A 15,306-nucleotide genomic window follows, 5' to 3' on the forward strand; every position below is an offset into this window, starting at 1 on the left:
ATTCTGTTTCCTCCGCCCCAATTAAATAGAAATGTTATCTAATTATTAACCAGTATCAAAAAAACCAGCATGCCCAAGCCGTGATAAATGCTCTAACCACTGCATCACAGAAAATATTGGCCCACTGACAAAAATAAATTTACCGATCTTGATGGAGAATATTCAATTCAGCATAACCATTTTGAGGTAGGACTGCAGGCCATGTGGTAAGACATGCCCCCACAAAGTTGATTGTACTGAATAGGGCAGTAGTGTAGTATAATGGTAAGAGAACTGGGCTTGTAACGCTACAGCTTGTAGGCCTGACTCCTAGTTGGTTGCTACTGCTGTATGAGCAAGGTAATTAACCTGAATAGCTTCCGTATAATAAATATCCAGCCATATAAATGGATTGCTTGTCAAGAACGTGTTCTGTGCAAGCTGCTCTGAATAGAAGTATCTGCTTAATGCCACATTGTAATGCAATCAACAAACAAGACCACATGTATTAAACTAGGACACTTGACAAAGACAATCAACTTCCTCCCCTGCCAACGGACCCTTTCCCCTCTCCATGCCTTCACGATGATTAAGCTTGTTTGCACAAAAGAATGTTCCTGCAGTCAATTTTGTGTTCACAGACAAGAATGGGAAACTCTGCAGAGGACAGTCATGTGCAATGTGAGGTTTTCCACCCAGTAGGGAAAGTTTCTTTTCTTAATTCAATTCAAGTAAAAATGTTGTTTTTCTTCAGGTCTGTTCCATACATAAAATGTCCCTATGCTGCACATAATGGAAAAAGATGGCTACACTGAAAAACACTCCTGTCATTCCAATAAAGTTTGTTTGCATTTGAATTCATGCTTTATACGTTATATTGCATTGTTTTATATGGACACTGTGTTGGCTCCCACCTTGGCCAGGTCTCTCTTGAAAAAGAGATTCCGGATCTCTCAGTGAAACTTCCTGGCTAAATAAAGGTTAATAAATAATAAATAATAATACACAGTGGATTCCCCTAACTTGGGTGTGAATTATGGGAAATAAACAGAGGCCTGGTGGAGAACTGCCAAAGGCAAGCAAAAAAAAAAAAAAAACTTCTGTTGACACAACCAATAATGTTATGACAACAAACAATGTTCCTGAGTTCTGAAATGTTGACTGACTTTCTATTTTTACCAATATGTCAAATTTCCCAGCGTACTGTAACGTTTCTTTGCACACAATGTTTCAAGTTAATCATAGGCCTACATGAAATTGTTAAATAAGTGGAACCTTGAACACAGGCGCTCATGGTACTATTTTTGGAATGTTTAATCAAAGAAACAGCGAATATGCAAAAGTATTTCTACAAAATGCATTCAAAACAAAAAGGGGAATATAAAAAACATTTAAGTTAAAAAGGTAAGCATATTGTACTAACGTGTTTCAGTGTTATTTTTCCAATCAGTCAAATGGAAAACCCTGCTGTGGCGGAGAAATTCAGGAAGCTCAGAAACATTTTTACAGACGCCAAAAAATTTAGAGAAACATTCTTATTCTTACTTAACAAATGAAGTATTTGGACAACCTCCGACATCAAATTGCAATAGCCTACTTTTCAATGTGACATTTTATTAGCTACAAGGCAGATTCTGAGCGCTCATTTGACATGAGCTTTACTTCCACCAAAAACACACAACACTTGGCTTATCAATAGCACACGTCATTGTATTTGCTTAACCTGAGTGTACCCTACTTATTTAACTATTAGATAACACAGTGTCCTTTAGGGCATATAAACCTGAACCTCACTCATTTATAATGTATGGAACCCGAACACCCGAACTCAACCATCCTTGCATATAACCCAAATCAGTTAAACGCAGTTGTGAAAAAATACTGTTCATCTCATTTTCATTTATTTATTTACAAATAAAGGGTGCAGCTGAATGAAAGTTCACAGGTTCTAACTGCAAGGCATGCAATGCAAGGCGGAAGTATCAACTCAGATCTCTTGTCATAAATTTAATTTGACAGCATCTACAAAATCAGATCACAGATCGAGTATTTTCATCCTGTTCAGCGCAGCATTTCGCCACTTACCTGCATTGTAGAAATGATCAAGCACTGTCGTTTCCCCAAAATCGAGCTTTCCGAAGTGCACAGTCTCCAGCTTACTTCCTACAGAGTCACACGCTTCTTTCAGACACTGTAAGGCCATGCTCTCAGCGGTATGTGACTGGTTATTTTCATTATTGATCACATATGCCACCGTGATCGGTCTACTTTTGCATTTCCCCGTCGACAACAAGCCACTGTTCTCGGCGCAGTTAGTGACACAAGGACTGATGCTCCCACCAACGGCTGAGTCGTGCCAGAAGGTCCCGGCTGCAGGTATCACGCTGGCACTGTTCATGGCACCTTCACGGGAACTCTCACGACCGTCTTCCGCGTCTGGGGACTGACCGAAAGAGGGTACAGAGAGTGATATATCTTCAAGATCTTGACTCATTTTCAGTTATCTGAACGGCTATCACTTTGCGTTGTTTGACAACGGCGCACAACTCCCCAAGACAGCTAGCTATCTAGCTACCTCGTTTGCACGACTTGGTTACGCATTTTCCACGCCAAAATTCTGCACATCACGGGTGGACGGTTTATGCATGATTATCAATCCGCTTTCACAATGCGACCGGAATAGATCAGGTTACAAGATAACGACGCTGGAAACACTTTCAAAATATGAACTCGAAAGAGCATTGTCCACAGGTATGCCGCGAATGAAATCCTCCATGGATGGATGGAACTGTGCCAAGCGCATATACCTCCACACAGGTAGAGCTAGTCACCACACTGTTGACAGACAGCCATGTGTTTTAAACAGGACACCGCAATCTTTGGTCCGACAACCAGCGTTTTCCACCATTTGTTTACGGAATAAGAGTTAACGTCGAATCATAAAATTCTTTCAGATTTCCATGCAGTGTTCGTATAGTTTCAAAAGTTGTTCTGAAATGCAGGTTTCCATTTACATGCAAAGCTCTCAAAAACGTGCAGATGTTTTCGGTGAGGCCATTTTCCTCGAAAGCAGAACGATTTTCCCCACAACAGTCGGTTCAACGCAACAGACTTTCCAACAAGTTGGGAAATTATTTGGAGTGCTGACTGTTACTGTTAAGATCGGGTTCTCAGACCCCGCCCTATTTTCATGATTTCCTTTCGTACTCAAACACACGCATACACGGAGTGGGGGTTGAACCTTACAAACTAGGCGGTAACATTACCAAATATGGAATGGTTAAGTGTCTACCCCTTAAAGAAACAGTAAGCCAGTGTACAAATTCCACACGGAGTCACTGGACTTGCGTGGTATTGTTATTAACATGCAACCATGTCATTTCTTGCGACATTCTACATATCCAGGGACTTATGACAGACATCATAAACCGTGCAAAAAAGTAGACTGCACACCAATCACAAATGTGCCTATTATTCAAGTGTCGTCACAATATTAAGTCTTTTATTAATCAAAATAAACCACAAATGCGTAGTGCAATACGAAAATGAACGAAAATAACCAAAAGCTTCTCATTCACGTTTAATATTTATCTAAAATATTTCCACGAGTCTTAGTCAGTACCCGTAAGCACTCTGACATGAAGCGGAGAAAACCTGAAATATAGCCGCAACAATTTACGCTTGGTTTTGCTGACCCCTAATGGTAATCGTCGCTCATTTCTTGATGGGGGGGGGGGGGGGGGGGGGGGGGAAATCCTGCGTTGGGAATTTGTCATACAGTAGGCTAGGATTATTCTGTGTTTAAACGTGTCATATAAAACCCAAATACAGATCACCCCTGGTCTGGTAGCATATTGATGAAACCTGGTCAAATTGTGTACGTAGATATCATGATTTTGATAATATTCCGATATGACAAACCTTTATTATGCTCCAAAGAACAAACAAGCGAACAAACAAATAAAGAATTATTTATATGAGTAGTGATAATTTACCGTTTAATCATTGCACTGATGTTTTTATCCTGAGTGACGTACAGTAAGTAGCCTTCATTCACCTAAAGCGGGTGAGACAAGGACATATCACAATCGTTGTGATAGTGTTACCAGTAAAACTTTTCCTCAAAAAATGGCTGCTGGCGGCAACCAGAGTGATAGTGAGTTTCAAACCGTGAAAATGTCAATACTTTCTTATTTATCATTTTAAGTAAATGAGCAAGTGAGGGTTATGTGCCCACAACAAGGGATTTATTTTGGTGAGATACTGCAGCCTACTACAGAAGATGAGCGATTCTGTTCTGGTGGGCCAGCCATACCCCCACCCATAGTGTGCAAAAGCTGTGACCAGGATGAGTCAGCTGGATTGCTGCAGGGATGGGAGTGCCTGGCAACCACAGGTCACTGAATGGAATGTTCATTCTAAGGAATAGGGTTTGACCATGGTCTGGATGTGGGGGCTCCCCTCTGCCCTGTTAGGAAAGCACCAAGTTATTGAACCTGATGAGAGCTGTTACTTGGACCCAGTGAAGGATGAGGGGAAGTGACGTGAAAGAATTAGTGATCATGCCTTTTCATAATTACCTGGTGGTCTTCTCGTTTTTTCAAACCCAGTTTCCTCTTCTTTTGGCACTGCAGTCAACCAGCTCAATCCTCTGAGTACACTTCAGGGGACCACTTTTTTTAACTAGAGAAGAGCAGACAGTCCACCCTCCTTTATGTATTTTCTCACTTTGTTTCCGACAGAGGCAAAGCAAAGGGGGTCACAGATAAAGATGGGATCACAGAACAGATTGATTCCCATGGCAGGGAATCAACCCACAGGATTTGTATGTGGGTTGAGAGTTGGCTGCTCTAGTGAATGCACCACACAGGCTACTCAGAGGACCATTTTTAAGCAGCCTATTCCTTGATTACGGACAATTCCATTGTGATGTTATAACTATTTAAGCATTCCGCCTCAATCATTTCAAGACTTCAATTGACATGTATGGCATTCGTGTTAGAGTTGAGCTATCATCCACTAATTTTACATCTGTTTTACGTGGCTAGAGGATAGCATAAGAATGTAACGGGAGAATAGGGGAGGGCTTTTCCCACCTGCTTTGGATGTTTTATCCGGGAAAAGGTGAGTGGAGTCTTGGATAGAAGTGAGGATAGGTACGATTATCTCACCTGGGTTACCACCAGAAGGAGTTGTCTCCATAAGAGAGAGGGACAAAAATGGATTAAAAACGGTCTCAAAACTAGAAATGAGAGAATTCAAAATGGAACAAAAACACAGACAGACGACAAACAGCATCTCAGTTACACCAGTGGAGATGCATCCAGGGCCTGCTATATAAGATTTCCCTCCTGCGAATAGATGTTGCAACCAAGTCTCTCTTTTTTGAAGTTGTCCACCAAACCACATGCTTGCCAAAGAAAACATGGAAAAAGCATTTGAATGCCAGCATGTCATAAATTCCAAATAACCTTGTTCTCAGTTTATCCCACTTTTCCATTTTCTCCCAAGCCAGAAACCCCAGCTGTATTTGTAGGCTCGCGTCATTGCTACTACAGAAAACACAAGCTCCTGAATTTGTGTTGCTAGCTGCTACAATCTTTTTGCCCATGCAGTCCACTAGTTGAGCTGTGTAGACGCTGAACGGGAGGACAGCAGCACTTACACAGCTATCACAAGCAGCCTGCAAGTGCCCAAGGAGTCATTGTTCTGCAAGTAGGAGAGAAATCCACTGGGATTCCATCACTCTGTTGGCAATGTCATGACCAATTATACAAAGTCACAAGGGACTGTTGGCCGCAGTCCGCGCTGACACAATCAGGATTCATTTCAGGACCTTGGGGAACATCACTGCACCAAGATCTCGTGCTTTATTTGGACAGCCTGCAAATGACATTATTCTCTGAGTGAGAGGCAGCCACTCTCTGGGCAAAGGGAAATGTAACATACAAGCAGTGCTGAGGGGTGATTTAACTACATTTCGCGGCAGTTTGCTGGTCGTTCAGCTCCGTTCAAATCTGTGAAGTGGTTGTAGTAGAAGTTATTTTGTTATTTTGAGGTGTAGTTAACTACAGGAACTGCCAACTACCTAAAATATATGTTTTTTACAAACCTCTTTGACCAAATACCACATCCTCTCTCCTTTTCCCTTGTTTCCCTGATTGCTGAGAAACACTCCACTACACTATAGTTTCCAATGGTCAAATGCCAGTTGGCACACAGTACTGGTTACATGCCATCCCTGTATGGCCTGTGTAAAAAGAAGGCAAGGCTCACACCTGCATCATGTCTGGGGAATATGACAATGATAAGAATTGTTTGACCTACATTTTTTGAATAACTGTAATTTCACAAGCTACATTTCTCTTTAGGGTAGCTTTGCTGTAGTTTAGCTTCTTTCAGTGTTTAATAATTGGTAGTGTGTACAAATACACACAGAGTAGTTTCTCCAACACTTCATACGAGAAGGTCATGTGTGCCTGCCTTTGAATGACTGTATATCATTCAGGATTCTACATGTACGAATCCTCCTCAGTTTTTTTGAAAGCACCTATTTGGATTGGCGAGCATAGTAGCCCTCTCTTAGAACAGTCAGAGAAGTTACTTGGTTTCCTGTCCAATTGCAATGGTCAAAAGCCAGCAGCTCCAGGGAGACGTCACACAACGCTAAACTTAAAGTTTGCATATAAATTTAAAACGTAATATGCATACGTTTCTAGGCACAATGCACAAAATTAACAGCGTCCCACATTCTACACGGGGAAAAATAATACGCACAAACAGAAATTTTATTTTCCAACAGTGAACGACGTGCTCATGCCCGCCACTTTTACGCACATAGCATAAGTCATTCCAAGTCAGCGTGCGTCCCTTAACCACTCCGACGTTTGCTGGACCAGGCGGACGCAAAAACCCTGAATTGGATAGGCCGCTATACTTTTTCAAACACGTACAAAAATGAAACAGAAATCCAGCAGAAATTAACATGAAGACTCAAGGTCGCGCGCCCGTGCACAGGTAAAATTTCCAAAAACGTGTAAATTAAATCGAATCCACAACAGAATACACAACCTACAACATGCAGTCGGTTTGGGACGTGTTCCTTTCTAACTGATGAACGTTTTACTTGAATGATCGTGTATAACATTTAACAATAATACATTTTACTTTTTACTCACAGTGTCTTTATGGTCATTATATTATACGTCTGGGAGCTGCGAATGAACCCCACCTCCACATCTTAAACAGGTGAGCGAACAAGCTGCTGTAGCATGCGATTTTTGTTTACTTGGAACTCGGGAGTGTGCACTTATCCAAACTCAGGTTATATTTGATGCAGATTATCATATCAATGCCACTGGTCTGCATAATGAAGTGCGCTACTCTTATGATGATATTAGAAAGTCGAGGCGAATTAAAGGGGGCATTAATTGATCTAGTTTTCCCAATAACATTTCACCTGCCGTGAAGCAGCAGATACTGATTGTAGAAAACTATGCATGGGCTCACATGGGAAGGAGTTCGGGGTCGATTTGCAAGGCCAGCAAGTCGATTTCAATCAATCGAGTTAGCTGGCCATTTAATGACGCACAGACATAACCAATGAATAAAGCATTTAATTAAAAAAAAATCTGAGCCTGTTCATGAAGTCTGCTATGTTCTGGCTGACCAGAGACTGCCATACAGTAGCCCAGGGTTCTTAAGCGACTTTTTCCAGGGGCCAAATAAAAAATAAAACACGTTTATACAGACCAAACATTTTCCAATTTTTTCTTACTTGTTCTAAAACTGTATGGACAAGATGTTTTCTCCATGTGTGTAAACAAAGTACACCCATTATGAAAATATATATATGTGTTATTCACACCTATACATATTTTAATAATGTGTTTACACTTTAAGTATAGTAGGTGGCTTGCTACAATCCAGCAACTCCTGGAAATACTCTAATGGTAATACCTGATAAGACACACACCCAGCAAGAAAAAAAACTCCTGCTGCACTTGCAGTTTCGGCAATACCTTTTGTCTGGGTTTCATCGCAGAAACCCACTATTCATTTTGAATCAGTTTGGTTTCCTGTCTTTTTATATTTGAATTTTGGAGTGGCTAATCGCAATGCTGCAGAGAGTATGGAGTGCCACTTCTTTTGACCCAGAAGTACCTTATTCACAGTGTGTGCTAGTTCAGTCTCATAGGTCCCCCTTTCGTTCTTGCACCTCTTCATATTGTTTATACAAAAAAGTGTATTTTTGGTTTTAAATAGTTTTTTTGATTCATGTTTTGATGGATTGCCATTCCACATTTCAACATGGACCCCTTGTGGCTTAAGGGTAGAATGCATGATGGTAAAAAATTCTCACAACTGTACTAGCCCTATTAATAATACATTTATGTGAGTGTGGCAGAAAGTTGTTGTACTCAGTCAAAAACAGCAATTGGTAGTATTGCGGACATATAAATCCAGTTATGAAAAAGTAAAACTGCTAACTGCAGTATTTCTGCCTAGACTTCATTTGTAGTTTATTAGTTGTGACATAAACATCAAATTTACAAATCTTTTTTTGGAAGGCTGTGTTTTAATGTTTATTTCAGTCAGTTTGTACATGCTGCAAACCTCTGCCTATTGCATTGATGTTTAGAGGCAATGCAAGCTGTTCCTTAGAAGGTCATTAAAAATATAATAAAAAAATAGAAAAAGTAATTATAGATATCATATGTTTATTTTGGATATCTTTCCCACAGTGTGTATTGCACTCAGTAATATGTGACACTCGAGGTCTGTGCATTTATGGTCAAATATTTATTTGACACACAATATAGGCTGAAATGCTGCAAATTTAGTGTGCTTCCATTTGGTCCTCAAAGTTTGAGAGAGAAGCACTTAGTGAACGGAGAATGAGGATTTATGAAACCATAATGGATGGAACCTCCATATTCTTGCAATGAGTCACGAATTTGAACCAATCATGGTGAGTTTCTTTGGAGAACACCTTTTGATTGGTGCTTAACTCAATGATTAACAAGCTGTTGTGGCTCCCCACACTTTGTGCTCACTCTTCTATAACCCTTGCAGCAGCATTTTGACATGCCTACCAAATTACCTATGAAGATATTTATTGTATGCAGTGTTTATACTTTTTTAAATAAATTAAATGTGTGTAAATGGTGACACTCTTAAAAAGTACTTTGACTATAGGATTCATCCCTCTGCAGTTCATTTTCCATCGATCTCACTGTCAAACAAGGAGAAACTGAAAATTGAGTGTTGCTGTTATTTGTGCTTGTATACAGTTGTCAACTTTTCATAAAATTAACCAAGAATTCACAATAATACTGGAGTCATATTGGCATAGTATAATTTATTAAGAGTGATATTAATTTGTATATGTTGTGTTTATTAATTTAAGGAACTACAAATAGCTGTCAGGTTTATAAGAACACAACTGTTTCATAATAATACTTTCCCCATGTAGGCCTTGTATGTGAAATATACAGTTATATGCAGTCCTTGGAGGAACGAGCAAAGCTTAGTTTTACCAGGATTTTGTTTTGGCACAAGGTTTCTTGTTTGTCATAGGAAATGGAGAACACTGAGAAGTTGAAGCGTGTGTGTTGCAAGCGAGGTAGAGATATGCCCTGTGATACTTTATTACGAACACCAGGGGGCGATGCTGGACCAGTTTCGGATTATTGAGCACTGGTTAAAAACAGCCCTTCAGCTGCACTGCCATGTTCAGCCAGATTCACATGTGCCTGATATTTACATCATATTTACTCCTGATTTCAAGGAGTTCCTTATATGATGAGCATATGATGAAGATTAGATGCTATTACGGTCTATGGATGCTATTTATGTGTCAGTTGCTTAACATAGGTTTACAGAAAGCCTCTTTTAATTTAGAAATTTCTTTTTTCTGAGAAAAACAATGAACTATAGCTCTTTAGCAGCAGACTAGTGATCCATGGAAACTACATAATTTGGGATATTATTTTTAAAGAATGTGCCTTAAATACTTTTCCATTGCTGAACAGATGACAGGGTCCGTAAATATGTACAAATGGGATATATCTCTTGATGTGGCCCCGTCAGAAACTCTCAAATTAGTTTGTCCAGTTAGACCATTTTATGATGTGGTCCATCCAGGTTTCCTGTAATTTATGAGTGTTCCTCCAAAAAAAGAAATTTGAGAATCGCTGCTCTGTCTGTTTTGATCGAGCCTGAGTGGCTTTTTGTCTCGGTGCGTGGTGTGGGCACTGAGTGTCCCCAGACTGCCAGAGATGGGTCCTCCATCTTGGTACCCAGAGTAGATGCCTGTTTCCTAGGCCTGCAGTCTGACTAATGCGTAAACATGTTATGGGGTGGATAGCTCAATGTGGAAACCCACACATTCTTGGTGGTGGTGGTGGTGGTGGGTGGGGGGTGTTCGGGACCATGCAGCGAAAGGGCACACAATCTGCTAGCGGTGTTGCATTAAGCCCGGAGGTACACCTGTATGGAGTCTGGGTGGTCTTGCTGAGAGCCTGGAACATGTTGAGCCGACTAGAACCACATACTGTACAGTCCCGTGGGCAGGAAGTGTAGCTGATGCACTGTGAGTGTGAACACCTAACTGCTATGAAAACATTCTTGCATATGGATGAAATCATATGGTTTTGGGCAACTTTTCTCTTTTTTGCAGTGTTTACACTTAGTGAGAACAGATTCAATCAGACCGCTCTCAGTGGGAAATGTATATGGGTAAAAAAAAAAAGAAGAGGAATATGTATATGGGATCAAAAAGAGGAAAGATGACAAAGGGACATTGTGTTTATATAAAAAATATAATAATTTTATTTCGAACTACAAAAATGAAAACATGTGACATTTTTTGGTCACACTTCTCAATAAAATAGTACACAAACTGTCACAGGAACAGTGACTTCAGCAAATAAGCTATCAATAATCATGTCAAAGCAAGAAAAAAAAAAAGAGTCAAATGCCTTTAAATTAACTTAGACAACTGTACAAAAATATGTACAATATTTACAGCATTATGATATAAAAAGGAATGAAGCTACAAATCATCCAGTCTTTTTTTTTTCTGACAAAATACTGATTCCCTTCTAGTGACCTAAATCAGTCAGTCAAAGTCAAACACTTATTTATTTTTTTTCAGTGCTGTAGCAAACTCTCAACGCGTGTTCGCCAGGCGCCTTGTCTTTAAGGACGGCTGTTTTCAGCAAACTCTGAAACTAGGACCTGTCGTCGACACTGGAATGGGAAAACTCCACAACAGTGCTGCCTCACCAGCACATTCAGCTAGCACTTCTCGGTGGGTAAAGTATTTTTACGGTTCCCTTTGGGGTTAAAGTCTTTGCCCTCCCTACTGCAAGTGCTCTGAGTTTTGCAAAAAAAAACTGCCAAGTCGGGTTGGATCGCCCACCACAGTTTTACGGAGGAAAGAGAAACTGGCACAAGAGAATCTGCCAATTAGTGACATCACTAAGGGTGGTCACAGAGTAGAACTATAGTGCAGTATTCTTACCGGGACTGCAGGACAGCCCCCCTGTCAATCACGTACTCACTGCTAGGGCAAGACGCCTGCAAGGCAGGCAGCCCTAGGTATCCATCAACATGCTCATACATATACACTTAGCATATTCATATAGTTTTGAGTCTTTGTAAAACAAAAACAAAAGAAAAAAACATACACAATGCAAATGAAAAATGAACAAACCAAAAGACAAACAAGTATTGTGCTGCAAATGAGATGGATGTTCTGTGGAATTCAAGTCAAGAAGTCATTTTATCGGTTGTTTGGCGGAGGTTTTTTTTCTTCTTTACGCCATGTCGCCGACCATCTTCTTGTAGTACATGGACTCGAAGATGTCGTTCTCGCTCGGGCAGTTGTAGTGGCACGCGCAGGTCTTGATGAACATCATCTGCTTCTTCATCACCTGGCCGTCGGGGCACTTGAACTCCATGGGCAGGGTGGTGGTTCTGTGGGGGGTGCAGCAGCGGCCGTCGGTGCACACGCCGCAGAACTTGGGCCGGTAGGACTTGGTGGTCGTGCAGCCGGAGATCTCGAACTTCATGGGCTTTGAGACCCGGGGGGTGCGGATGCACTTCTTCCCTTTCTGTGGGGGGGAAAAAAAAATAACCACATGTTTAGATTCTTCCCTTGACTCAGTTCCTTGTCAGTTTAAATGAGCTTCAGTCATGGTCATAGGTAGCGCTTTAAAAGAGAAGTGCTTTCCAGTGGATGAGGTGAATAAACTTGTACGGATATGAGCAGAATGCTGTATTATGTAATAGCAATGAAACTACAAATTCTTTGCGGTTCCCTATGGAGGATTGAAGCGTGAGCGTGTTATTTGTTATGGTGGGCGTGGTCGAGCGCGCTTACCCTGATGCTCTGCTCCATGTGCGACTCGCAGGGCCTGACCATGCACAGGCGGGACTGCTTCTCCAGGCGGCACTCCCGGTTGTCGTTGGTGACGCGGGTGGAGATCCCCAGGCCGCAGGTTTTGGAGCAGGCGCTCCACTCGGTGGTCTGGACCAGGCAGTTCTCCCGCATCAGGGAGGGGTCGGGCCCGTAGGTCTCCTCCTCTCTGTACGCTGTCGGAAAAGAGAGGAGAGGAAAGATTCAGTCGCGCTCTCACCTTTAGCGAGGCCAGGAAGGCGTGAGTGTGTGCGTGTGGCGTGCTTCCCAGTGTGGCCAGGGGGAGGGGCAGAAACTCACCGGCGAGGGCGGAGCCTACGAAGGTCTGGCGGTGCGGGGAGTCGCACACCCACTCTTCGCAGCACTTGCCCGGGACCTTGACGCGGCGGGGCATGGGGCAGTCTGGGCTGGGCAGGCGGATGTCCATGCTGCAGAGGGGCACGCAGCCCACTGCCCCGTCCAGGCAGGTGCACTGGTATTTGCAGCTGCTCTGGAACGACTCTCCGCTCCGGTACACCATCCCGCCAAAAACGCAAGTGGCGCCTTCTTTAGCTGTGGGGGTAAAAGTGACGATTTTTTAAAAAGGACATTCCTGCAGTCATCTCTGAATAACAAAATAAGTAATCGAAACATGCGATTAATTTTTAAAATTCGCTTCTCACCGGTGCACACTCCGATGCGACGGTTGATGGGGGAGCCGAAGTCGCAGAAGAGCGCCTTGTGGGGGTCGCAGACGTCCCTCTCGGTGCAGAGCTCGCCCAGCTGCTTGGCGCACACCCTGCAGCAGCCGCAGGCGTCGGGCACCAGGCTCACGCCGGGGGCACACTGGGGGGGCACGTCAGGGCAGCTGCACTGCCCGCTGCAGTCCTGAGCGGTAGCCTGCGGGTGATGGAGAGGGACCCTCGTTAAAAACCCTTCTGCTTGAGGACACATCGCCGTTTAGCCAACAGAAGCGTGATGCTATGCCTGCTTATATCTCACTGTGTACAATCTGCACCTGACTACATACGGTACTTAAACGATAGTTGTATCTGCAGGTTCACACTGACATAGCGATGGCTAGCAGGTGTCAACGGAATGTTGAATGAAAGCACTGTCTCATCAGCAAACAAATTCTAGACTCGACTGAGTTAACTTTGCAGTCACATTCGGAGGTTACAACTTACCCAGCAGAAGAGTGTGAGGCACAAGTAAGCGGCCAGTTTCAGGTTGTTCAGTCCTGCAGACATTTTGATTTTCTTCAGTTAATGTTAAAAAAGTGAAAGGTAAAAAAAATGTCTGTCTTCAGCAATCTTCCTTAAAAACTCTTCAAAGTTGAGTCTCGTGGTACGCGGTCTGATCGAGCCGATCTCGTTGTAAGTTTCTCTCCGGGGATTTTTTTCAGTCTCCCTTTCTCTCTCTCGTGTCAAAGCTAGAGTTTAGCTTCAGTAGTTGAGCTCTGCTCTCTCAGGAGGAGTCGAAGCGTTCTGTGTCTGAAGCGAGGAGCTCGCCCTGTATTTATACGCACTGGGGCTGCGGTGACGTGCCCGTAGCTGAATGGAGACCTGGACAAACATGGACATTCTTGGCATACTTTCCCTGTTTCCTGCCCCCCTTCTAGACTCGCTCCCCCTGACATCCCGCATTCCTTCTGTCTGAAACCGAGCGCTGGCACGTATCAAAATAAAAGTGCAGTCTTAACACAATCACTCAACCTTTTTATTTTAATGTGTTTGTCAGAGGCGGTACGGTACATTATTGAGCAGTAATACGGCGCGTCTTTTTCCTGTCTTTGTCTCGGGACCTTAGACTAACAGCGCTAACGCTAACTGATCTATAGCCCGCTGACATTAGGAGTAACTTATCTGTCAGTATCAAGTATCAGCAATTGTGAATTAACTCGCAATGATCACTGCGTGCGTTTTTAATGGAAGTACTGGAGGTACTCCATGTTCGAGTTGTGCTTTACGCTGTAGTGTTTTTCTGAGCTGCATTGCTGCAGTCGTTGAAGTGTGAAAGCCTGGAACGCTGTAGCAAGTGAATTAAAATGCACTCAAATCAGATTTCATTGCATTTTATACAGTTAATAAAAAATGATGAGATTACAGAAGCAATTAACTTCCATGATGTTCACTGCGAGTTACATAAGAGGTGGAACTGCAACGAAGCGATACCCCCCCTCCCCCCCCCCCCCGTTAATGTACAGATCTTTAGTCACTACTGCTATTGGGTTACTGGTAGACACAATAGACTTTCAGTTTGCCGGGGCCCCTGCCTGTAGTTTTAATCACATTCTTTTTATAGCCGTGTGCCTTCACCTTGCTAATAAGGTTTAGTCTATGTGCTTTAAAGCACAGGTGTGCCACATTCCTGGGGTGGTATCCTATTTTGCTCCATCAGATCCTAGACACAGGGCAGACGTGAGGATTGCAGGAAAGCGGCTAGACTCTGGGTTTGTATATTTAAAAAAAAAAAAAAAAGTAAAAAAAAAGTAAAAAGGAGGAGGATCACTGGAGCCCGAGACTCCCCACCTCACTCTTATGAAAGGCCGAGCTGCTGCTCGCCAGCCACCAAATCGGAAATGAAAAACTCCCAGAGAAAACTCGGAGCTGCTGGAATGCCAGCTTCACGCCAGCAGACGTACGGTTACTACATGCGCAAAGACCCAGAGGAAGCGTAGCCTTATATGGGAATCTTCTCTTTCGGCTTCTCTCTTTTTTTTCTTTTTCCCCTCCCGCGCTTTTTTTTTTTCTTCCCCCCCCCTCAAATCTCAGCAGAAGTACAGTAGGATCTCCCTTTGTGCCTGCTGTACTGTCTCGAGACGTTCTCGCCGAGGTTCGAAATGTTAATGCGCCCCGTCTGTCGACACGAATTCATTTGGGGGGTGAAATGAGGCAGCCTGGCGCTTTAACTCTTTACCTGCC

At 42.7% G+C, this 15,306-nt stretch overlaps 2 protein-coding genes and 1 long non-coding RNA gene across 3 annotated transcripts in view; 1 reads left to right on the forward strand and 2 right to left on the reverse strand.

Moving 5' to 3' along the window:
* The window catches only part of map3k5 (mitogen-activated protein kinase kinase kinase 5), a 45,089-nt gene extending 41,917 nt beyond the window's left edge, over nucleotides 1-3,172 (reverse strand). Inside the window, exon 1 of the mRNA XM_035423611.1 lies at nucleotides 2,065-3,172. Coding sequence (XP_035279502.1) covers nucleotides 2,065-2,473 — 409 coding nt within the window. The 5' untranslated portion in view covers nucleotides 2,474-3,172. The remainder of the gene's footprint in view (nucleotides 1-2,064) is intronic.
* A 3,679-nt stretch (nucleotides 3,173-6,851) lies between these two features.
* The window catches only part of LOC118230520, a 56,110-nt gene continuing 47,655 nt past the window's right edge, over nucleotides 6,852-15,306 (forward strand). Inside the window, exons 1-2 of the long non-coding RNA XR_004765860.1 lie at nucleotides 6,852-6,996; nucleotides 7,160-7,227. This is a non-coding gene — a long non-coding RNA (uncharacterized LOC118230520). The remainder of the gene's footprint in view (nucleotides 6,997-7,159; nucleotides 7,228-15,306) is intronic.
* Nucleotides 10,789-13,845, reverse strand: ccn2a (cellular communication network factor 2a). Its single transcript, XM_035423615.1, has 5 exons — nucleotides 13,570-13,845; nucleotides 13,066-13,282; nucleotides 12,704-12,955; nucleotides 12,368-12,579; nucleotides 10,789-12,098 (listed from the first exon to the last, which is right to left on the reverse strand). Exons 1-5 carry the CDS (start codon nucleotides 13,630-13,632, stop codon nucleotides 11,802-11,804), a joined length of 1,041 nt encoding a protein of 346 aa, XP_035279506.1. The 5' UTR covers nucleotides 13,633-13,845; the 3' UTR covers nucleotides 10,789-11,801.

Source organism: Anguilla anguilla, chromosome 6 (genome assembly GCF_013347855.1).
Source record: "Anguilla anguilla isolate fAngAng1 chromosome 6, fAngAng1.pri, whole genome shotgun sequence".
NCBI lineage: Eukaryota > Metazoa > Chordata > Actinopteri > Anguilliformes > Anguillidae > Anguilla > Anguilla anguilla.